The 26,226-nt window shown below is 42.6% G+C and overlaps 1 protein-coding gene across 5 annotated transcripts in view; it reads left to right on the forward strand.

Moving 5' to 3' along the window:
- The window catches only part of SEMA5B (semaphorin 5B), a 653,562-nt gene that overhangs the window by 300,451 nt on the left and 326,885 nt on the right, over positions 1–26,226 (forward strand). For 4 of the 5 annotated variants that reach the window (XM_033946987.1, XM_033946982.1, XM_033946985.1 and 1 more), the window contains one exon: positions 25,610–25,822. In XM_033946987.1, the coding sequence (XP_033802878.1) occupies positions 25,651–25,822 (172 nt within the window). In that variant the 5' untranslated portion in view covers positions 25,610–25,650. Of the gene's footprint in view, positions 1–11,988; positions 12,121–25,609; positions 25,823–26,226 lie in introns of those variants that run through there. The other variant, XM_033946983.1, reaches the window with a different exon arrangement.

Consider the following 26,226-nt stretch of genomic DNA (forward strand, 5'->3'; position numbering starts at 1 on the left):
CTCTTACTTTCAGTTCACAGATTTCAGCTGTGGTTAAATCTTGCTTTTATTCACTGAGATTCATCCGCTTCATTCGGTCCTACATTGACGATATTTCATATGCTACATTACTTCTAAGTTAGACTACTGTAATATCATCTACGCAGGTCTCCCTTCATTCTGTACCAAGAAACTTCAAACTATTCAGCACACTTCAATCTGACTACAGTAATAACACATAAATGTCGGTTTGACCATGTTACCCCTCTATTGAAGGAACATTACTGGCTTCTAGTGAAATATCACATTCAACACAAATTACTTACTTTGACATTAAAGATAATGCATTCTGGTTTATTGGGCAGCTGTTTTATTGGGCAGGAACTTGGTATATACACATTTGCTAGCCTCCTTCCCACACTTCTTGACTGTAGGCAGGCTCTATTTCAGAGTATAGAGCATTTTCAGAGTATAGTGTTTTAATAGAAAAATACAATGGAGATAGGTTTCATAGCTAACACAGCTCACAGATCTCTGGTTAACAACCCCTCTCCCCCTCCCAACATGCATAATAAAAGCACAAGAAAAAGTACAATTTAGGAACATAATAAAAAAACAACAACACCCATTTCTTCAAAGGCAGTTATGGTGGCAAGAACATTACATCAGAAAATAGTTAAGTTCTGGAATGCGTTGCTAGAGGATGTGGTAAGAGTAGTTAATGTAGCTGGTTTTAAAAAGAGGTTTGGACAAGTTCCTGGAGCAAATCTCCATAGGTTGCTATTGAGACAGACATAGGTTGCTACTATATAAGGTTGTTTTGCCAGGTACTTGTGACTTGGATTGGCCTCTGCGAAGATGGGATACTGGGCTAGATGGACCATTGGTCTGACCCAGTGAAGCTATTGTTATGTTCTTATTGGATATTGAATTGTTAGTCAATGCCATACATGGTATATATTTCAATGGTGTTACTTCTGATGTTCTAACCACGTAGGAGCAAATTGTATATGATGTTCTGTCTTAATATAAAAGCAATATGATATTCATAAAAGCTGGGAAAATTAACTCCACCTTTGGATTTGTTGCAATTTAATTTTTCCAGGCTGAAGTAGAGAACTTTATTCTTCCTCAGAGTGGTTTTTAAAAAAAAATTTTTATTTTTTTTTGTTGCCTCCACTGGGTCAGACCGGAGGTCCATCTCGCCCAGCGGCCCGCTCCCGCGGCAGCCCATCAGGTCCTTGACCTGTGAAGTGAATTCTTGACCTTTATAATCAACCTCTACTTCTATAACCTACCTCTGCTGCTATCTGTACCCCTCAATCCCTTTATCCTTTAGGTACCTATCCAAACCTTCCTTAAACCCCTTTACTGTGCTCTCGCCTTTTACAACCTTCGGAAGAGCATTCCATGCGTCCACCACCCTCTGGGTAAAAAAGAACTTCCTAGCATTGGTTCTAAACCTGTCCCCTTTCAATTTCTCCGAATGACCCCTGGTGCTCGTGGTTCCTCGCAGTTCGAAGAATCTGTCCTTATCCACTTTCTCTATGCCCTTCAGGATCTTGAAGGTTTCTAACATGTCTCCTCTATTTTTTTTTATATATATTGACTTGTTAAGGAAAAAAGACAGCATGCTAAGTACGTAATTAATAATGGGTAATATGATCATTTGATAGTGTCCAGGTGACCCCACCAGGACAATTTCACGGGAGACCAACAACTGTTTATCAATTCCATTATGTAGTTGATTTTGTATTCAGTTGTTTCTTCTATTGTAGGTCCAAAATATATGTCCAATGATATCTCCAATTTCAGAACAATTAGAAGGCAATATCTCTGTTTTTGATGTATTCCGTTTATATCTTGACACTCTAGCATATTGCTTAATTGTTTCCATAAAATGTATTATGGAATCAAGTGTAGTGTATATGAAGATATTGCCAGCATATGCCTAAATTTTAACTTCATCATTTCCATGTGGAATTCCTTTCATATTTTTGTTATGACTTATCGCTAAAAGTAATGGTTCCAAGACTATGTTGAATAACAGGGGTGATAGTGGACAACTTTGTCTTGTTCCCCTTGATAGATGAAAAAGTTCTGATAAACCGATTGTTGATTTCTATCCTTCTAGTCAGTTGGCAATGAAGAACTTTAATAAACGGGGTTGGGACATCAAACCAATTGAAAACCTCAAATATAAAAGACCATTCTACCCTATCAAATGCTTTATCGGCATCCAATCCCATTGTTAGGATTTGTTGCTTATTATTGTTATTGGCAAACATTCTACGAGGGGGCACTGAAAAGTTCTCGGGCCACCCAAGAAGAGAATGACGTGGATATGGGTCAATCAATGATTTGAAACAATGTTAAAACATAGAATTTTCTTTTCTGCAAATTGGCACTTAATGAAATAAGAAAACAACACTCTTTCAGCTACAGTGGCAAAATAACACTCAGAATTTAGGAAATTGGTTGGTCGGGTTGAGAACTTTTCAGCACCCCCTCATAGTATTGTCACAGGATAATCTTCTGTTCATGAAGCCATTTTGATCTGGATGTATTATAGTTAGTCAAGAGAACTCGGATATTGTGAAAACCAACAGTAATTAAATAAGACACTTCCACAATAGTAAGATGCACTATGTCAGAGGGTGTGTTAATAACGGGATCCGGAAGGTTCGCCCCCCACATTTCGCCCCCAGCAATTCGCCCCTCACATTTCGCCCCCCACATTTCGCCCCCAGACACATTTCGCCCCCACACATTTCGCCCCCACACATTTCGCCCCCCGGATGTTTTGCCCCCACACATTTCGCCCCTGAGCGTTGGATTATGACCCCCATCTTCTTTCTTCCTCCCTCCCCCCCCCAACGCGGGACCCTGTGGCACCATCAGCTCTTACTCCCTCTAACGCCGGCCCTGCAGCTCCGGACTTCCCCACACCTGCTCTTCCCCCCCCCCCCCCGATCACTATTATTTTAAATGTTATGGCAGCCGCGGCGCTGTATCCATCGGAGGAGACTTCTAACCTCGGCCTGCCCCGGAACTCTTCCTGCAACAGCAACTTCATGTTCCTGCCTAGGCGGGTGGTGGCTGCAGGAAGAGTTCCGGGGCAGGCCGAGGTAGCGTTGGATTATGACCCCCATCTTCTTTCTTCCTCCCTCCCCCCCCCAACGCGGGACCCTGTGGCACCATCAGCTCTTACTCCCTCTAACGCCGGCCCTGCAGCTCCGGACTTCCCCACACCTCAGGCCGAGGTAGCGTTGGATTATGACCCCCATCTTCTTTCTTCCTCCCTCCCCCCCCCAACGCGGGACCCTGTGGCACCATCAGCTCTTACTCCCTCTAACGCCGGCCCTGCAGCTCCGGACTTCCCCACACCTGATCTCTCCCCCCCCCCCCGATCACTATTATTTTAAATGTTATGGCAGCCACGGCGCTGTATCCATCGGAGGAGACTTCTAACCTCGGCCTGCCCCGGAACTCTTCCTGCAACAGCAACTTCATGGCCGAGGTTAGAAGTCTCCTCCGATGGATACAGCGCCGTGGCTGCCATAACATTTAAAATAATAGTGATCGGGGGGGGGGGGGAGAGAGCAGGTGTGGGGAAGTCCGGAGCTGCAGGGCCGACATTAGAGGCAGTGAGAACAGCCAGCTGTGCACTTTGAATTTGTAGCCTGCCGTCGTGTCGGCAAAGAAATCGCCTGCGAGAGGAATAGTCTGACACTCAGGGGCGAAATGTGCGGGGGCGAAATGTGTGGGGGCGAAACATCCGGGGGGCGAAATGTGCGGGGGCGAAATGTGTGGGGGCGAAACATCCGGGGGGTGAAATGTGCGGGGGCGAAATGTGAGGGGCGAATTGCTGGGGGCGAAATGTGGGGGGCGAAACTTCCGTGAACCGTTAATAACACAGTACAGGCTAGATAACCATTTTCAAACGGAGGAAAAAACCTCAGACAAGGGCCCTCCCACCTCCACAATGGTGGAATAACGGTGGTGGAGCATTCACCTCACTGGCTAAAAAACCTCCTTCAAATGAAACAAGCACTGCACTGTGTTATGCTTGACTTGGAAGATGCTGCAAGATAGATGAAAAAATAAATTCAACTTATCTTCCGTTGATCGGTACACCAACGATGGCCAGCGTTTCACAATTCAGCTGCCTCGGGGAGTAACGTACCCGATCAAACTTTAGTTTGGACGCTGAACGCGTCTCCTACATCTTTGGATCCGATCAACGGAAGATAAGTTTAATTTATTTTTTCATCTATCTTACAGCATCTTCCAAGTCAAGCATAACACAGCGCAGTGCTTGTTTCATTTGAAGGAGGCTTTTTAGCCAGTGAGGTGAACGCTCCACCACCGTTATTCCACCATTGTGGAGGTGCGAGGGCCCTTGTCTGAGGCTTTTTCCTCCATTTGAAAATGGTTATCTAGCCTGTACTGTGTTAGTAACACACCCTCTGACATAGTGCATCTTAATGTTATATTATATTTAGTAACCCTTTTTGCATATATCCCCTTCTTTTACGAAGGCCTAGTGCAGATTTTAGCACCGGCAGTGGCGGTAACTGCTCCAATGCTCATAGAATTCTTATAAGCGTCGGAGCAGTTACCGCCGCTGCCAGCGCTAAAACCCATGCGATGCCTTAGTAAAAGAGGGGGATAATTTTGCATCCATATTTATCATGAGAAACCTCAGACAAATCCGGAAATTCTTTGAAAGAACACAATTCCAGCTTATAGTACAATCCCTAATCCTAGGACTACTGGACTATTGAAACATCCTCTACCTCCCATGCCCAACCTTTATGACCAAACAACTACAAACAATTCAAAATACAGCTTTAAGACTCATCTACTCATTGAGAAAATATGACCATATCACAGAAGCCTACATCAACTCACATTGGCTACCAATCCAAGAAAGAATACAATTCAAATTCTTCTGCATGTTATTTAAAACTCTTAACGGAGACAGCCCGTCCTACCTGAACAACCACCTCATCCCAGCATCCACAACCAGACATAGAAAAACACACTCCCCATTCATTCCCCCCCCCCCGACCAAAGAAGTAAAATGATCAAAACTACACGACGGCCTCCTGACCACTCAAGCAGCAAGACTGGACGGCCAGATCTCCAACCTCCTGGTGTCCACCCCAGACTACAGGACATTCAGAAAAGAACTAAAAACCATACTTTTCAAGAAATTCCTGAAACAGCCCTAACCTCACGCTCTCTCAACAACACTAATTATAGACAAAGGATCGACCCTTTACTATCATAGCAAGGACAATTGTAGTTTACAAATCTTCTGCTAAGCCTCCCCGTTCTTAACTACCAAAGAAATGTCAAAAGATCTACTCTCTACCATTCTAGCAATTCTATTGTTATCCCATTGTAACCCTGTTTTATAATTCTTTAGTAAGCCGCCTTGAACCGCAAGGTAATGGCGGAATAGAAATCCCTAATGTAATGTAATGTAATGTAAAACAGACGATAGTTCTGAACATGTGTGGCGTCTTTACCTGGTCTTGGCAAAACAATGACTGTAGCTTTAAGTACCACATACCTGACCGATTGGATTAGGTGTTTGAAGAACTCTAGTAAGTGTGCTACTAAAACATGTTTAAAAGTCTGATAAAATTCTGATGGAATCCATCTGGTCCATTGTTAAATTACGCGATAACCAGAACAGAGCTAGCTAAATGCAACATAAGTACTCGTACATTGCCTGTTGGATAGTTCATCCATGCACAGTGCAGCGCTCAGCTTTTAATCATGTTGCAGCCACGAGGTCAGAAACATGGATGCTCATCCAAGATGGCATCTTGCTGAGAGGCTGGAGAGGTCGGCTTTTTTGGAGCTCCGTGGTGGTGAGCACATTAGTTCTCTTGCTGGGAAAATGGGCAAGAGAAAGGGAATGGCGAAAGTCCTAGTCCTGGTGGTGAGCCAAGTACCGCCGATGAAACAAACTACCTTGGAGGATTACAGAATGTCGACTGGACCCACGTCAGTTGTCTCTTCTGTGCAAGCACAATGCTCACAAAATGTGCATGTGAGTTGTGCTAGTGGCAATAGGATCTTGTTGAGTCTTGAGAATAGAGCGGCCCACCTGCAGCCTGAAAGGAGTCTACTGGATAAAGAGTGTAGGCATGGAAGCTTGGAGGGAACTCAAGCTTCTCTATCGCTGTCCGTGAACCTCTCTCTGATAGAGTTTTCCTCCCCACAGCGAGGCGTGTCAGTGAGGGTATCCACTCCACAGACTTTGGATCCAGCTGAAGCTATGAGTGGGGCATGTTGGGGGAAAGACCCTTCTGAAAGTTCTGCAGGTGTGAAAAATAAGAAGCCAGCTGTTGTAACCTTAGATGTACTTTGGGAGGCTATACAGGACTTAAATTCCTCTTTTTTGAGAAGAGTGGACAAAATGGAAGGTGAAATGAAAAATGTTTCCGAACAAATTGCTTCTCAGTCCCAAGGCTTAGTTCAACAATTGGAGAAAGTAACAACTATGGAGTAGAAAGTGGAGGAGGTACAGAATCTGGAAGTAGCTTTGGTGAAAGATAAGACCTTAACCCAACGAAAGATTGAATGTTTGGAAAATCAATTAAGAAGGAATAATTTGTCAATACTCTATGATTTCTTGCTTTGTACGGCATATTGTTTTCATGCCCTATTAACAATTCCTGTACTTACTATATATTAAAATCAATAAAATCTTTGAACTAAAAAATAAAGAAGAAATAATTTAAGATTTTTAAATTATCCCAAGTCCCCTTTGATATCAGTAGTGGACTTGGTGAGATGATATTTGAAGGAGATCCTTAAGATACTGAATGAAGCACTTCAACCGATTGTTAAAGCTCAGTATGTTTCTGGGAAAGAAACGGGAGGTGCTGGGACATCGGGGAGACCAGATCCAATGGTGAACTTAACTGACTTTCTGGAATCATCTCTTGAAATAGTTACCCAGAGACTAACCCTAATTGTAACATTTGCTTTGGAGCTGGATCACAATAATGTTTCACAGAACCGGAAAGCAACCGAAAACAAAAACACTGTGGAGAAGATGATGTCCAAGAGTTCTCGACCAGGATCGCTTTACTCTCATATTTGACCATCTTAGTTTTTAGCCTTTGATCCACGTTTTTTTTTTGCATTAGGACTTTCAAGGACTCCTGAGGAAGACAGGGTTGTCAAAACACGGACTTCATTGGGTCCATAGTCCCCAATCATTTGGGTCCTAGATATTTCATCATGTGGATTAATTGACTGTATTGTCAATAAAGCCTACATCTTGGACATCATCTTCTCCACAGTGTTTTTATTTTCGGTCACAATAATGTTTTACATTTGTATTTCTGTAATATTAATCAGCAGTTTATGGATTCAAATATTTGGATTTTTCCTGATTTATCTAGAGACACACAAAAGAGGCACCAGTCATTCTTGGCTTATAGACCAAGAATGATTGTTTTGGGGGCCAATTAGGTATTGAAGTTTCCTTGTATTTGTTTTGTTTTGCTTGAGGGTTTAACTTGTACCTTTTTTGACCTTAAACAGCTTTTGGATTTTTTTGTAGCTAAAGAGGAGATTAAGGTGTCTGTGTGGCTCTCCAATGGGGAGGGAATGCTGTGATTGGGCTGAGACAATGTTGCAGGAAAGCCTCCAGAGAATGATTTTTTTCCTCCTTATTGATTATTCTTATGTATCTTGGATCCTATTTCTGACAAATTGTGGACTGTTTCAAGATGATATTTTTTTCCCAATATTTTGATTTCCTTTTCTTATACAGTGGTACCTTGGATTACGAGAATAATCCATTCCAAGAGCATGCTCGTAATTCAAAATGCTCATCTTGCAAAACACTCGCAAACTGAAATTTGACTGTATATAGATAGATAGATAGATATAAATATATATAGATATATATATGTTAAAGACTCAACTCTTTGATAGGCTGGTATCTTAATGCATTCTGCTTCATTTTTTCAATCAAGTTCCTTATATTCAACTTGATGTATTTGATCTGTTCTATGTATTACTTCTTTCCCTGCCATGCCGGTATTTTCTGCATTATATTGCAAATTCTTTCTGTCTTGATCTGTTTTTAAGTCCATTATTCTAATTTGTATTTTATCTGTATCCCATTTATTAGCTCACCTTGTTGTGAACCGCCTAGAACTTTTTTGGTATGGCGGTATATAAGAATAAAATTATTATTATATTACTGAAATGTCATTATCATGGATATATTAAAGAGATTGTAAATTTGAAATGTTAGAAAAAGAAAAGAAAAATGGATGCTCCATTGCAAGATTGCACCATTGAAGAACAACATGAGTAGTGCGCTTTCTTTGGGCAGAGGGAGTGGAAATTCACTGTCGGATATTGACTCGCTGTGGACATAGCACCATGAATCAACGAAAGGTTTATGAGTGGGCAAAAAGGTTTAAAACGGAAAGACCAGGTATAACCAACAAAAGTCATTCTGGTCACCCATCAACATCAGGCACACAAGAGCACATTGACAGGGTGGATGCTTTGGTCCAGTTTGGAGATAACGGTGTCTCAATTGGCTGCAGATTTGGATATCAACTATGGATCTGCATTTGCCATAATGCATGATGAACTGGGGATACAGGAACGTCTGCGCACAATGGGTTCCCAAGCAGCTTACTGATCTGCCCAAGCAACAGCGTGTGGAGGTTGCAACCTAGTTCCTGAGAAGCTTTGAAGAAGATCCAAGTTTTCTGGAGAGAATTGTCACCGACAACGCGAGATATGGGTGGATCACTGCGACCCCGATAACAAAAGACAAAGCATAATGAACAGCCGAAAAACTTCTTTGCAGGAATGCAGAAGCCAGTTGAAACACATGGGGACCATGTGGAAAAATTGCTCACACTTGACTTAAGTGTAGTTTTGCCTTTACTTTTTGATTTATTATTTTATTCATTTTTATATACCGTTCTCCCAAGAGAGCTCAGAATTTTCCCTCTTATATTAATATCTATAGGATGGTTCTTATGGGGGAATTTTCCCAGTTTCCTTGATGGTTTTTTTTCTAATTCGTGTAGTTCATTATTTCTTTCTTTTTTATTATGTGCTGTAAATGAGATGATGCTACCTCTGATATATGCGCTCGGTGACTCACGATGACCTACATTTTCCGCCAGTGAAACAGCTGTGGCTAGCCGTGTCTTCAGCTAGCATATTTTCATGTGTGAGTCCTCGCGAGTGGAATAAACATCCGGGATATTTACGACAGCAATCTAGTTTGAGTAGTTTTAAGAAAACGTTGAAGAAACATCTGTTCTGTAAGATGAAATATGGAACTTGATTTATAGTTTTTTGATGCGAGGCGCTGGTAGCCTCTTTGTAATTTTAGGAGGCTTTACATTATTATTATTTAAATGTTATATTGACATTGGATTTGTTGTATTGTATGTGATTCTGTTTGTACTTTACTGTGACCCGCCTTGGGAAAGGTGGGGTATAAATAAAGAAATACGAAATATGTTTAAAACCATCCAAAAGAAAGACAAGGGAGGTGTCTATTCAGCCAAACAAACAGTCTTTATTGTAAATCAATGGACCCAACAAGGATCCTAGTTTCGGTCAGCCATCTAATCCAAGTGTCTTCTGAGGAAGGCATTGTTTTACACACCGAAACTAGGATCGTTGTTGGGACCATCGATTTCCAATAAAGACTATTTGTTTGGTTGAATAGACGCCTCCCTTGCCTTTCCTATTGTTTGTCTATATCTCAAGGCGAAGTGTTCTTTCCTTCACTTTTTCATTAAAGCCATCCTCCAATAATACGGCAGTATTAAATCGTCATTGATATTCATTAGCAGCTCTGCATATATTTATAAGTTTTAGCATTACTGGAGCATGATCTACTAGAGTTATGTCTTTACTTTCTGATGACTCAATATTTTTGGCCAGAGAATTGCTAATGAGATAAAAATCAATTCTTGTATAAGTTGAGTGTGGAGCAGAGAAAAAAAGAGTAGGCTTTTTTCCATAAGATGGGTGATTCTCCATGGATCAATCAATTTAAACTGCTGTATCAGATCTTGCAGTCTATACCAAGATTTAGGGCTCCTTTTACGAAGCCACTGGCTGCGGCGGCATTAGCTCCGATGCTATAGAATTCCTATCAGTGTCGGAACTAATACGGTCATGGCCGACGATAAAAAGAAGCCTAAAGGGGGGGGGGGGTAGTTTTTTTGAATAATGCAGTTGATTTTCTATCAAGCATGGAGTCTAGCACATTGTTGAAGTCATCGCCAACTATAATTGTAATATCATAATCTCTTACTGGACAATCTGCTAACTCATCATAAAATATGATTGTCTATATTAGGGCCATATATATTTAATAACATAGCATAAATTTTTATTTATATATCACAAAACCCTTCTGGTTCTATGCTGTTTGCAAAAGAGATAAAGCTGACCAATGGCAGTGAGCTACAACATAACTTGGCAAAAATGGTTAACAAGGGAAGAGCACGATAACAAAACAAAACAGCAGGAAAATGTACAGGGTGCAGAAATTTTAAGTAAGCAAAAAAAAAAAAAAAAAAAAACCCAACTAAAACCAAACACATAAAAGTCCATAAAATAGTATCAAACACACGAATATTAGGACCAGAACTTTGAAATTATTATATGGATTTTTATGTGTTTGATACTATTTTATAGATTTTTACGTGTTTGGTTTTTGGGCTCCTTTTACAAAGGTGCGCTAGCGTTTTTAGTGCATGCACCGGATTAGCGCGCGCTATGGTGCATGCTACCCGAAAAATTACCGCCTGCTCAAGAGGAGGCGGTAGCGGCTAGCGCGCGTGGCATTCCGCGCGTTTAAGCCCTAATGTACCTTTGTAAAAGGAGCCCTTAGTGTTTTTGCTTAATTAAAATTCCTGTACCCTGTACATTTTCCTGCAGTTTTGTTTTCTTGTTGTGTACTTGTACTGTAGGCCCTGTTGTTTTTTTGTTTTGTTTTAACAAGGGAAGAGCAACATGGAGGAAACAGCAGGCTACCCCCCTTCCCCCATCAAAGGGTGAACTCACAAATAATACAAAGAAAGACAAGTACAGTGGTACTTTGGATTACGAGCATAATCCGTTCCAGGAGCATGCTCGTAATCCAAAATGCTCGTTAATTAAAAGCAAAGATCCCCATAGACAATAGTGGCAACAGCAACGATTGGTTTCAGAACCCAGGATATGTACCTGTCGGGGCCGGGTGCTGCAGCGCTGTCTCCTCCGTCTGTCATGAAGAACAACCCCACAGTGCCACTTCGGGGGGATGCCTTTAATGTGCCAGCCGCCGGAGAACCTGCAGTGCCGCTTCAGAGGGCCTCCTCCATCTGCCGGCCAGCCCTCCACGTCGGATGCCCCTTGCATGCTGGAAAGCCCCCACCCGAGTCCACGCAGCCGAGCACTGCCCCACCCGCACGCCGTGCACGACATGCACAACACCGATGATTGACGCTGTGCGCGTCACACGCAACGCGCAGGGGGGATGGCACCCGGCTGCGCAGGTCCAGACAGAGGTCCTCCAACCTGCGGAAGGCACCCGACGTGGAAGGCCGGCCGGAAGACGGAAGAGGAATCCCCCAAAGCGGCGCTTCCTGGACTGTAAGTGCTCGTTTATCGGGGCAGTGCTCGGTTTGCGAGTCAAAAGTTTGCTGAGTGTTTTGCTCGTCTTGCAAAACACTCGCAAACCGGGTTACTCGCAAATTGAGGTTCCACTGTATATGACAAAATACAGACACAATAATTAGATGTATATAGATAGTATAAATAGGTAAGATAAAAACAAGAGAACTGATCCAATGATCTCCACAGACAAATCCAAGAAGAAACAAAAAACAGTGTGGAGAAATGATGTTCCTGAGATGGACTTTATTAATATTAAAATTTGGCAAACCACATAAAAACCTCTAGGATGCAGTCCGCTGAAAAGCTTTGGACCCTGGACCCAACACGGTCCGTGTTTCGACAGAATGTCTTCTTCAAGGGTCCCTATGAAATCCTATGATAAAGATACGTGGATAAAAGTGCCAGTCGGAAAAAAACTGTTCCATAGAAGCTGTGTGCAGGACATGGACCGAATAGGTGAGATTCACATATTTAACTCATGTATTGTAACACTTTGACTGAAGCTCAAGCAAACCACTCAGAATTGACTCCCCAGTCATTAGTAAAGGTATAGAAGCTCACAATAAGCAAATACTGATATTGCTTTTCCATTGACTTCCAAGTTGACTTTTATGTTTAAATCTATTTTATTAAGCAACAGTAAGTACAACAGCAATAATAACCATGGAATGCATTTTCATCAAACACCCGCAGAGGACTGGACTCTTATGTCCTCCCCGGACCCACCATACCCCCACCCCCCAACAAAGACAACCCAACCCCCCCCACCCACCCCTCCCCATCCCCCCCCATATACAGAAGACTTGCATGCAGGGAACAGCAGAGACATCTAGAAGCACAGTGTCAGAGATGGAGTCTATTCAAGACCCGGCTACGACTCTCAGGAGGCAAAATGTTCAAATATGGCGTCCAAGTGTGAACAAAGTCTCTGCTCCGGCGTCGGGAAGAACGAGCCAAACGGGCTTCCCAACCCATAAGTTCATGGAGGCGATTCCTCCAATACCAGAATGAAGGTGGTTCAGAAGACAGCCAGCAACACAAGATACATTTCTTCCCCAAAATAAAACATTTACTAAGAAATAATTTTTCATAAGAATTGTACATATACAAGAAGGAAAATTGGCCATCTGCCTCTTGCATCAGCAGGGATGACACTATAATATCTGGTCTATTTCTCACTAATGTTGCCACTCCCAATTTTTTCTTTCTGATGGAGAAAATAATGCTGGTAGAGGCCATTTTGTTTTCAGTCTTATGGATTCACTTGCTGATAAATGCTTTTCTTGCAGCAGTGCTAGGTCTGGTTTAAATTTAGAAACATGATCCAATATTTTCTTACGCTTGATAGGGTCGCTCAGACCGTTCACATTAAACACAATGCAATTCAATTCCATTTTAAATTGTGTAGAATAGATAGATAGATATATTTTTAATATTGATACACATTTCTACTAGGTACCTGTCACCAATTTATTTCATTGTCGATGAAAATAAAAAATACTGCCTGACATGTCGAGTAACGAAAATAACTTTACAAGTAGATCAGACAACCCCCCTCCCCCTATTACAAAACCGTAGCACGGTTTACAGCGCTGGCCGCGGCAGTAACAGCTCTGACGCTCATAGGAATTCTATGAGCACTGGAGCTGTTACTGCCGCAGCTGGCGCTACGATTTTGTTAAAGGAGGGGGGGGAGGAACTAAACATATGTAAGATTAATGGTACTATGCGTAATAAGTGCATATTATTCAACCACCAGTAAGGATCAATATCACCATAGAGGGAGAGTGTAAACTGGCATCATGGAAAATCTTTAGTGAAAATATATATCTTTACTACAATAAATCCACCCCCCCTTTTTTACAAAACAGTAGCGTGTTTTTTTATCGCCGGCCACATTGGTAATAGCTCCGATGCTCATAGGAATTCTTTGAGCATCGGAGCTGTTACCGCCACGGCCGATGATAAAAACCGCACTACTGTTTTGTAAAAAGGGGGTTGGGTAAAAGATATATTTTTTACTTCCTCTGCAGGCGAATGTTATGCTTTTTTCACAATTTTCTTCTTTGGAACTGTCTAGGGGTCATTCTCAACTGTTACAAAAAGCTTCCCTGTTGGCTAGGAAATGTATTCTTTTATTGTGGCCTACCGTTACCATGTGGAGAAATGAGGTGTTTCTTTTGTTAAAATATGAATATTTGGATGTTAAACATGGTGGTCCTGGGCATTGGAGGAGATTTCGGGCTATTTGGGCGCCAGTTTGGGACAATTTATCCCATAGAGCCCGAAGTTCTCTCCTGAACTTTTGACACTGGAGTGCTGGGGGGGGGGGGGGTTGGGAGAGGGTAGGGGGTAGTTGCGGTCTGTTTTGGAGTCTTTAAGGTCTGCGCGAAGAACAACGCGATAGACTTTCTTATCACTTGATTTTTTGGGTTCTATTTCTAAATGTTGTGGTTTTGTTTTGTGTTCAACCATTTCTAAATAAAAAATATTTTTTAAAAAGATATATTTTTGAAGAGACACTATTAATATCTACACAATGATGTAATTGTAAGTAACTGTTATGAGTGTGCTTAGCGCATGGACATCAAGCAGGTTGCTTATTAAAAAAGTGCCCGATTGCATTAAAAGAAAGCATAGTTTCATGTTACCTTAGATGTTTAAAGATTCAAGTTTTGTCGATAGTACTCGATTGAATTTCTTCTAAGAAGTTGACTAGTTCTGTAAGATTTGTAAAGTCTTTAGTTTTATTATTAACCGGGACTCTCATTTCGCTGTATTTGGCGCCCTGTTGTTTCAGACGTGGCTTGTATTCCAAAACCTGCTTCCTCGTTTTCACCTTGTGTTTGCTCAAATCCACTACAAAAAGCAGAGAATTTCCTCCAAATTTGATGGGCGCTTTTGTTTTATATGAGAACATAAGAATTGCCGCTGCTAGGTCAGACCAGTGGTCCATCCTTCCCAGAAGTCCGCTTACGCGGCAGCCCTCAGGTCAAAGACCAGTGCTCTAAATGAGTCCAGCCTCACCTGTGTACGTTCCAGTTTAGCAGGAACTTGTCCAACTTTGTCTTGAAACGCTGGAGGGTGTTTTCCCCTATAACAGCCTCCGGAAGAGCATTCCAGTTTTCTACCACTCTCTGGGTGAAGAAGAACTTCCTTACGTTTGTACGGAATCTATCCCCTTTTAACTTTAGTGAGTGCCCTCTCGTTCTCTACCTTGGAGAGGGTGAACAACCTGTCTTTATCTACTTTGTCTTGAATCCCTGGAGGGTGTTTTCCCCTATAACAGCCTCCAGAAGAGCATTCCAGTTTTCTACCACTCTCTGGATGAAGAAGAACTTCCTTGCGTTTGTACGGAATCTATCCCCTTTTGGCTTTTAACATAATATCAAACACCTGATTATAACAGAGGAAATTTACCTCTATTGGTAGCAGGTATCTGTTGTTGCTTATTTGTCATGAAGGCATGTGGAATGCTGTATTTCAAATTTCTTTTGGAACATAAGACTAGCCTTACTGGGTCAGACCCCAATGGTCCATCTAGCCTAGTAGCCCATCTTCATCGTGGTCAATCCAGGTCACTAGCACCTGGCAAAAATCCAAATACGGTAGTAGCAACATTCCATACTACCGATCCGGGGCAAGCAGTGGCTTCCCCCATGGATTTTTCCTCCTGGAACTTGTCCAAATCTTTTGTAAAACCAGCTCTCGCCACAATCTCTGGCAATGATTTCCAGAGCGTAACTATTCATTGAGTGAAAAAAATATTTCCTTCTGTTGGTTTTAAAAGTATTTCCCTGTAACTTCATTGTGTGTCCACTAATCTTTGTTATTTCTAAGAGTAAAAAAAAAATCAATCCACCTGTACCCATTCTACACCACTCAGGATTTTGTAGACTTCAACCTTGTACACTTCAACCGTATCTCTATCAGCCGTCTCTTTTCCAAGCTGAAGAACCCTAATCTCTTTAGTCTTTCCTCATATGAGAGGAGTTCCATCCCCTTTATTATCTTGGTCACTCTTCTTTGAACCATTTCTAGTTCTGCTACATGAGATAGGGTGACTAGAACTGAATGCAATACTCAAGGTGAGGTTGCACCATGGAATGATACAGGGGCATTCTAACATTCTTAGTCTTGTTAACCATCCCTTTTTAAATAATTCCTAGCATCTTGTTTGCTTTTTGGCCACTGCCGCACATTGGACGGGAGGTTTCAGCACCCAGATCTTTTTCTTTGGTGGACTCTAGCGTCTGGTACCTATGATTTGGATTAGTCTTCTCAATGTGCATCACGTTGCATTTGTCCTCATTAAATTTCATCTGCCATTTGGATGCCCAATCTCCCAATTTCCTAAGGTCTGCCTGCAATGTTTCACCATCTGCATGTATTTTAACAACTTTTTGCAGTTTAGTGTTATCTGCAAATTTAATCATCTCGCTCATCATTCCAATTTCCAGATCATTTATAAATAAGTTAAATGGCACCAGCCACTGTGACACTCCACTATTTACCCTTCTCCATTGAGAAAAATGGCCATTTAACCTCCCCTCTGTTTTCTATCCGATAACCAATTCCTAATCCACAACTGAACTTTGCCATCTATCCCATGACTCTTTAATTTTCTCAGGAGCCTCTCATGAGGAGCTTTGTTAAAAGCTTTCTGAAAATCTAGATACACTATATCAACCGACTCATTTTTATCCACATGTTTATTCACACCTTCAAAGAAGTCTCTCTTATGAGTATGTGACTTACAGTACACTGGAACACTAATGGAAAGAATGCGAGTATTTTCAAAGCACCTATATAGTTTTAATTTTAATAAAGGTTATGGAAATTTGAAAGAAAAAAGAGAATCATTAGAAGCAAAAACGCAATCCGTGTTCTAACATAACATAACTTTATTCTTCTATATCGCCATAATCAAACAATTTCTAGGCGGTTTACACAGAAGAAGGCTGGACAATCAGCGAAATACAGATAATTACAAATACACGTTACTTAACAATATTTAGTATAAAAATTTTTTGTTAACCCTGATATCCACTTTTAGGAAATGAATTTGTCAAACAACGCTGACTTAATTACTTTTCGAAATGCACCATAAGACATCATGACTCCACCGATGCAATTACCCCACCAGGACTGCTGCTTACTTGCCTGGAATGCAAGAGTCCTATCCAAAAAAGTCTTGTATCTTCAGCCAGTAATTTTTGGGTAGACACATACATTAGAACTCCTAGTTGTCCTCATTGGGCTGTATAACGTAAAATGAGTTAGAAGGTAAGTTGGGGCAATTCCCCAAATCAACTTAAAACAGATACAAGAAAATTTGAATAGTACTCACGCCTCTGTCGGGAGCCAATGTAACAGACGATAGAAGGGATTTGTATATTCCATTCTATAACGGAAACTGTAGTGTCCCTGGCACTCTTTAGTATAGAATGAAAGGGGAAAATAGGTAATAGAGTGATACATGTGTGGCCTGCAGGCTAAACGAGGACTTTGCTATTTGCAGTGTTTTCAGTATGATGGTGGAGCTGGTTAAGAGGATGGTGTATTTGAATAACCACTGTGTTTGCATCTAAAGGGAATTCAACTGAGAAGGGAGCATTCTCTTCTAGTTGATTGTCACCACTGGAAGGTACCAAGGGAGGCGTCTGTGGGGTCACTGAGTTATTATAAACGATAGTATTTTGTCTCTCTTCTGCCTCCTAGAAGCTCAGTATACATTAGTCAAAGGCCTGGTGGAGAGTTAAACCTTAAATACCAAAGTTGGCGTTGGGGTAAAGGGCAAAGAGAATTGTCGGTCTTTGTTCCTTTCTGCCAAATGCTCAAGAAAGCACAGGACGCTTGAGAGGCTGGGTCCTGGGAACGGAAATGAGTCCTCGAGTAAAGGGAAAGGAGTTTTCTTTTCGTTTGGCTCCTTTTTGCCTTACTGAGAAAACGGAAGGTATTCTGCCCTTGGTCTACAGCGAATGTAGAGACTCGCTGGCGAACAGGACACGGCGTGGCCGCTGCACCTCCTCGGATCGGGGCTGATAACAGTTCAAAATGAAATGCGATTTCAGTGTAATTAAACTGCAATAAACTGTTTAACACACTGCTAATTAGTATGTGGCTCTGATGGTGTTTAATCAATTTTCAGGCATTAAAACTGCTAGCGTGTTATTATCAGCTAATTGAAAAGCAATGGATTTTACTTGCAGTAAATAATGCACATTTAAATACAAGTGAAACATTTATTAAATTGCAGGCCTTTAAGAAGGGGGTGGGGGATAGAGTACAAACCTCTTGTGTTAAAGGATCTGGATTTGGGGGGCGGGGGCAGGCCAGGAAGGGAGAGAGTGTATGTGTGTGTGGGGGGGGGGGGGGATGGTGAATAGGGTAGAATAGAGATATGATTAAAAAGAATTATTCACTACCAGAATCCTACACTTTTGTAATGTTGTACAGCCAATCGTTTCCTTTCTTTATTCTTTTCTATATGATGGTATTATAGGAGAGATAGAGGTGCAGTGTAGGGCAGTGTTTCTCAACTTCTTCAAGCCAAGTACCCCCTAAGACTAACAAATACCAACCCGCCCCAGACCCGTCCAAGCTCTGCCCCAGACCCACCCAAGCTCCGCCCTAGACCCACCCAACTCCACCCCTGACCCCACCCCCATAATAATAATACTAATTGTAATGCAATTTTTCCATCCATTTTTCTTATACACACAATATACTCTTATTAATACATAATGATAACCACAAAATTAAAAAAACACAAAGTACACTGTACGCAGAGAAAATGGTAATTATCATTTATATTTGGGGGGGGGGGTTCAAAGAGGTCAAGTCAGATGACTTTAAAATATGCAATCAGTAACAACTATAGAAAAATAGACAGATACAGAACAAAATATAGACAGCAATCACTGTTTAAGTCCAAGACGGAAGGAGGCTTAGGCTTACCTTCATTGGAAAATTTGGAAAAGTGTTAAGAAAAAACTTTTACATAGAAACATAGAACAATAGAAACATAGAAGGTGACGGCAGAAAAGGGCCACGGCCCAACAAGTCTGCCCACTCTAATGACCCACCACCTAAATTCTTCCCTGTAGGGAAGAAAGGTAGTGAAAAAGGCTTTTTTATCTCTCCTGTAATATATGCACAAGATTTCACACCAGGCAGAGAACGGGAAATTTTTAAGAAGTGGGAGGTAAAAGGATTAGCATGTTTTGGCCAACTAGTTGAACATGGCGAGGTAAAGGCTTTTATAGATATTCAAGAGCATTTTCAATTAGAAAAGAGAGATCTTTTCCCATATCTCCAGATAAAAAATTATATATTAACATATAAAGCAAAGGACAATGGAGTTTTAGAAAATCTGAATTCGTAAAAAGGTTAGGAGAACCAGTAGCAAAAGGGTGTGTCTCTTGGTTATACAAAATTATAAATAAAGACAAAACAACCAAAACATTATATATGAAAGCATGGGAAAAAGATCTGGGGAAGGAATGGTCCATAGACGAGTGGGGGGTAATTACATCACATCTTTTTCAGACAGCTAGGGCGGCCATCTTAGTGGAAAATGCTATTAAATCGTTAGAACGTTGGTATACTACCCCTGTTCTAATTAGCAAATATACCAAGCAGAGTGATACTAGTTGTTGGAAAGGATGTGGCCAAAGAGGCACATTCTATCATATGTGGTGGGAATGTCAAAGGGTCCAGAAATTTTGGGAGCAAGTATTTGAGTATGTAAGCAAACTTATTCAGACCCCCACTTGAGCTTAATGCGGAAAGGGCTTTGCTGGGAGTAAGAATAGAAGGCTTAACATCTTTTAGATCTAAACTTCTGGACCTGGTATTCATAGCTGCTAGATTAACGTTAGCCCAGCAATGGCGCTAAATGTACCTACTTTTAAGAGATGTAAGGGAACGTTTAAGAATTGTATGTGAAAAATATAAATTATCGGCCCTTTTAACTAATCAATGGGCAAAATTTAATGACATATGGGGGAGTTATATTGAATTGGAAAAAGAAGAACTATCTAATTATTGTGGTTTTGGAACCAGGTTTCTTGGGGGGGGGAGGGTTGACACAATGAATGAATGGGAATGCTTTAATTCTAGCACTGATAAGTTGTATTAAAACAAAAAGAAAAAAAGAGAATCAGCTTGTCTTGCGTATCTGGATGTGCCCCTCCTAGAAAAGGAAAAAGGGGTACAAAGGACACGTGGAACCCTATTTTACATAGAACACAGAGACCTGCTGACACAGATCTTTCTAAAATACCTGCAGGAACGCACGTGTGTTTTGCCTGCATGTGGAAGAGAGGGGCCAACCTACTTGGTGGGAGATTGAGGGTCAGCCCCTAGCCTGCCTCACCCCACCCATCACTCTACCCTGCCCCACTCATTGCTCCGCCCAGCCCCACCCATTGCTCCATCCCTGGCACAGCTGATTGGAGGTCAGAGGCAAAGGGCGTTGCCTCCCCGTGCCATGGCAACGGGAAAGACCTTCCTGAAAGGACATCTTCCTGCTGCAGGTCTTTACCGCTGCCGCAGCACAGGGAGGAAACTCCGCGGGAGATCCCAGTCTGTTGGCAGGAGGACAGGGAAAGACCCGCAAAAGCGGAAGACTTGGGAAATCTGCTATTCGTTTTACATTGAAAAACTTAATGGTTGCACCTGACAGATTCATTTTCCTTTTGGTCTGACCATAGGAGAGAATCACATGCATTGTTTAATTTTCTGTCTTCTCAAGGTTGTAAGAGCAAGGAATCCTCGGAACATACATTTCAGGCCGCTTTCTATGACAGGGAATTTAGGCTGCCGTTGCGTCGTGCTTGCTCTTACAAGCACTTTAGAACTCAATTGAAAACTCATCTTTTTTCAAAATATTTAGCGAACTAATTTAAATCATCCTTAGGTTATGTTATTTTTAATCTTTTGTTCACCGCATTGAACTTACGGTTATGCGGTTTATAAGTACAATGTTATGTTATGACCCAGTAAGGCTATGCTTATGTTCTGATAGTGACTTCTAGTACCTAACAATATTTTGGGAGAAACCTATAAACTTATTTGTCTGCTAGTTTTTCGGGTAACTCTCACTGAAATTTCCATTAAATTGTAAGAACATAAGAAATGCCTGCACTGGATCAGACCCGGGGTCCATCTAGTCCGGCGATCCGCACACGCGGAGGCTCAGCCAGGCGTACCCCGGCGAATACCTTAAGTCACTCGAATCCCTCAACGTGTCCTGCAAGAAGATGTGCGTCCAATTTTCTCTTAAATCCTAGAATGGTGGTTTCCTCCACCACCTCTTCCGGGAGAGAGTTCCAGGCGTTCACCAATCGCTGTGTGAAGCAGAACTTTCTGACATTTGTCCTGGCCGTGTCCCCTCTCAGCTTCAGGCCATGACCTCTGGTCCGAGTCTGAGTCACATTTGCCAATGTGAATAACGCTGATTCTTGCTCACCATCCTTTCCCCCTGCTGGTGAGTGAGCTTGCTCCATTGTATCGATTCCTTTTAGTATTTTAAAAGTCTCTATCATATCCCCTCGCAGTCTTCTCTTCTCGAGGGTGAACAATCCCAGTCTTCCGAGGCGTTCTTTGTAGCTCAAGTCCTCCATACCTTTTCCTAGCTTTGTCGCTTGCCTCTGCACCCTCTCCAGCAGTGTTATATCATTCAGATATGGAGACCAGTGTTGGGCATTCCAAACTTCTTTTGTAAACCGCATAGAATTTCACGGTATTGCAGTATAGAAATAACAATAATAATAACTTTATTTTTGTATACCGCCATACCCCGAAGAGTTCTAGGCGGTTCACATTAGTTAAACAGAGATTACAAGTGGTTACATATCCAATTGATCATAGAGTTGCGAACCGCAAGGAGAGAAGTAGGGGGGGAGAGGAGGGGGATGGGGGAGGGGAGTAGATCAGAAGGGGGGGAGGAGGAGGAAGCAAAGGGGCATTAAGGGTCTTGGTCTCGAAAAAGGTGAGTTTTGACTAGTTTTCTAAAGTCGAGGTAGTTGTAGGCCTTGAGGACCATTTGGGCTAGCCAGTGGTTTAGTTTGGCGGCTTGGAAGGCGTAAGAGTTGAATTTTACGGGAGTTCTTATAGTTGTGGTTGAGGGTGGGGGGTGATGTAGCTTGGGGATAAACCAAATATTGTTTTGTAGCAGAAACAGGCAAATTTGAACATGATTCTGGATTCTATAGGGAGCCAGTGGAGTTTGTAGTAGAAAGGGGTGATATGGTCCCATTTTTTCAGGTCAAATATGGTTTTATGTTTATGTTATGTTATCGCATCAGGTAGAAACAGAAAGAATCCGGCATTATATTCCTCACTAGACAGTTCTGGTCCTTAGTTGTGTAGTCTGGGTTCAGTCCTGCAAAAATTCAGAAAACAATGCAGGAAAGAGAAACTGCAGGCGAAGCCCTTTAGACTCTGACTCACAATATCACGGAAACTCCAGGACGGAAGGCAACAAATTATGTGAGCGGATATTTTTGTATAGTGGAATAGCAGTAGCAGCAGCTTAATTTAGCATTTAATGCACTCAAACACACTTGCCTTGAATTTACGGCTCGTGTTTAGTTTGGCAAGTTTGATTTGTGGGAATCTGAAATGCCAAACCATTCATCCTTGGCTCAAGGCTTCCTCTTAAAGGAAAAAAAAAAAAAAAAAAAAACAACAACCCCACAACAGTAGAACAAAACGCAGACCACTTCTTTTATGTAGTAATGGCCTAGCGCAATTTGTCTAATACCTGTAAAACCTGAATTTATTAGTGTCAAGCATGGTCACGCTGTTGGGAGTAGAGTAATACAGGAGATGTAATACGGCTGTGCTACACATCTTTGATGACTGTGAAAGAAGGCCCTTGCTTGGTCTGTAATGAGGCTTAAATTGTCAACTGTGCACGGACCTTCAAAAATCTTTACTGACGATCAAGGTAGGATTAATTCGTCGAGGGCCCCTAGGCACACAAGTACGCTGGGCCCCCTGCCCCGCCCCACCCCACCCAACCATGCGCCCAGGCGGAAACAGGAAGCTGCGTCAGAGGGAAGCTTTGGGCAAGCAGCACAATTACAGTTCCCGTTGCCTTTCTTACCCGCATTCCTTGCTTGTCTTACTTTCCGTTGATGGGGGGGGGGCCGCGTTGCTGATCGGGGAGGCCCTCGTTGCCGATCGGGGGGGGGCCCTTGTTGCCGATCGATGCTGGAGGGGCCCATTTCGGGCCCTAGGCACATGCCTACTTGGCCTATTGGTTAATCCTGCCCTGCTGACGATGCATATAGGGGTAATTCCATAGAAAGGCCATCAGCATTTACATGCCAGGTTAATATTTAATTACACTTGATAGAGCACAGAATTCAAAACAGGTTAAGGCAGTGCACACAAGAAAATTTAAAATAGGGAAGAAAGGAACTCCAAAATTAAGAGAGAAAAGAACGCATCCGTCCGGGACCCAATCATTGGACGGTTCATAGACAACGGCGCGAAAGACAAAAGCGCACACCGACAATGGAGCGCAGCGCGCGCCGCCGCGCCGCTCTAAATTACAGTTTTTAGGGGCTCCGACGGGGGGTTTTGTTGGGGAACCCCCCAGTTTACTTATTAGACATCGCGCCAGCGTTATGGGGGGGTTTGGGGGGTTGTAACCCTCCACATTTTACTGTAAACTGAACTTTTTCCCTAAAAACAGGGAAAAAGTGAAGTTTTCAGTAAAATGTGGGGGGTTACAACCCCCCACATCCCCCACAACGCCCCCACAACGCGGCGCTATGTCTATTAAGTAAAGTGGGGGGTTCACCCCCCACACACCCCTGTCGGAGCACTAAAAACAGTAATTTAGAGCGGTGTGGTGGCGCGCGCTGCGCTCAATTGTCTGGGCGTGCCTTTGTCCCGGCGCACTTTTGACCTGACACCCATTGGACAATAGCAGAAAGCCAGTGAAGTAGGTACACTCGGTGCCCTAGGTACCAGTCAGCAACAAAATATCAAATGAATATGAATGATTAGAATACTGTGTGAACATACCAGTACATGGGTACTGTAAATGCCAAAAATCTGCTCAAGTGCTGTCCTTTAAATGCACATAATTGTGGAGGCGTGGCCTAATGGTTAGAGTAGTTGCCTCAACACCCTGAGGTTGTGAGTTCAATTCCCACTGCAGCTCCTTGTGACTCTCTGTAAGTCATTTAAGGCCATATTCCATAAATGGCGTCCTGATTGTAGACGACGGTAGATGTCCTACCGCTGTCTAACCAGCTAATTAGGATGCAAGTTTTCTAAAAAAAAACAAAAAAAAAAACAACCCAAGGCAGGCCACCTACAGTGTAGGCATCTGCCGTGGTTGAGAGAGATGCGTAGGGATGCTTAAGTTGCCCAAGGCTGGGCGTAGGCATTGTTTAGTCCGGAAGTGGCCTTAGGCGAGCTTAAGCGGCCTTAGGTGTCTCCCTAGGGTTGTGATAGGTGCCTGAAATATAGGCCATTGAAATGCTGGCCTACATTTCAATTAGATGCGGCCGCTAAACTGATCGCTGCAAGGAAATCACCCTGCCACGATCATCTGAGCGGCCATGGCAGTGAACCCCTGAACCCCATCGCAAGTCAGCTGGCAAGAGGGATGCCCACTCCCTCCTGCTGCCCCTCTCCACAACATCCAATGGAAGTGGCCTAAGATTACAATTGGCCAGATACCTAAAGCCATTCCCAGTGCATCACTGGTGCATGCTTTTTTTTTAATTTATGCGTATCAAATCCCATCCCATTTATCCCTATCACCCAGTGGTGTGCAGTGAGGGCTTTCAGGGGATTCAGTGAATCCCCAGCTCTACGATCTGCTTTTTAATTTTTTGTTTGTTTGTTTTTGTTTACTTTTTGCTTGATGTAGTTTGATTGGTTGAGTAGAGAGCCTGCTAAACCAGTCAAACCACATCAAAGCAAAAGTAAACAAACAAAATAAAAACCCCTGACGGACCTGACAGTACTAATCTGAATTTGATTGGCTGAGCAGCATCTGCCTGTTGCCTGCTCAACCAATCAAGTTCAGAGCAGTGCCCTGAGGGCCTTTAAGGACTGGGGTGAATCCCCTGGAGGCCGTGACCACACACCACTGGTCTTTGTACTACTTTTATTCTGTTAACAAAATTGTAAGAATTATGTTGCATTGTATTTGCAGTACACCGTCTTGGGTGAATCTCTTCATAAAAGCGGTTAGTAAATCCCCCCCCCCAAAAAAAAAATTAAATCAGTGGTCTCAAACTTGTGGCCCAGGGGCCACATGCGGCCCGCCAGGTACTATTTTGCGGCACGCAGCCTCTACTAGTGCTGCTCGTTCTTTGCAGTTTCCTCTGGCTTCCCCCTGGCCTTCCACTCTTACCTTCAGATAATTACCGCGGCCTGCAGAGAGGATTGCCGGTGCTTCAGCGATCCTTGCAGGCTGCCGTGGTCCTCGGCAGCATGTTCCCTCTGCCGCAATCCTGCCCGACGTCAGAGGAGGGGCAGGACTGCGGCAGAGGGAACGTGTTGCGGAGGCCGATGGCAGGCTGCAGTAATTAGCTGAAACTAAGACTGGGGAGGCCAGGGGGTAAGCTGGAGGACGCTACAAGGAAGTGGGGAACATGCAGGTCTTCAGGGGAGGGGGGAAGATTTATAAACTGCAAGGAGTTTTACCTCATGCAAAATTGTCATTTCTTTAATAAGACATTAACTATTTTTTCTGCGGCCCTCCCAATACCTACAAATCCAAAATGCGGCCCTGCAAAGGGTTTGAGTTGGAGACCACTGAATTAAATAGTAGCTGCTGGTTGTTCAGGATATGATGAATATTGTCATGGATGGGGAGATAGTCCATGAAACAGGCACTGAAAGACAAAATTTCCTAAGGCCGAAACATTAATAAAGCTTAGTTTCTCGGTATTTGTTTTTATTACAGGAATCTTCTCAGGCCTGACCTTGGACATTAGATCGGTGGACATGCCTTCCATCATGGGAGTGCCAAGATTAAGGGTTATTTCTCAGACATTGCCAGGCTTGTTACTGCTGACATTTCATCTCTCTACATCGCAGAGTACACAAACGGATTTCTCCGACACCGAGCAGGAGCAGCAGTGCCTCAGGCGAGAACACCCTACAATCACCTTTGAAAGTAAGCTGTCTTCTCTTATCGCCTCTACGAATTTAGGATATGCTCATTAATTCATTTCTGTACTGATCTCTGTTTATTTATATATTTAAAACCATTTATAATCTGCTGTGTAGGCCCATGGAGCATAGCTAAAAACTTATGAAAAAAGCTGAAAAGTTGGCTGGGTTATAGTGTAATTAGTTCAAGAAGCCGCTGATTTGTGTTGATATTATAGTAATGGGGATTGAATGTTTTTCTTTATATGAAATTATGTTTTGTATATGAACATGATATGAAACTGGGGGAGCTTTTTACAAAGATGCAGTAGAAAATAGCCTTAGTGTATCTTTACGCAGGTCAGTCCCACGTGCTAAGGCCATGAAATGGACAATTTTCCATTTCTTTGTAAAAGCCTGATTCTATAA

Source organism: Geotrypetes seraphini, chromosome 5, assembly GCF_902459505.1.
Source record: "Geotrypetes seraphini chromosome 5, aGeoSer1.1, whole genome shotgun sequence".
In the NCBI taxonomy this organism is placed as follows: Eukaryota; Metazoa; Chordata; class Amphibia; order Gymnophiona; family Dermophiidae; genus Geotrypetes; species Geotrypetes seraphini.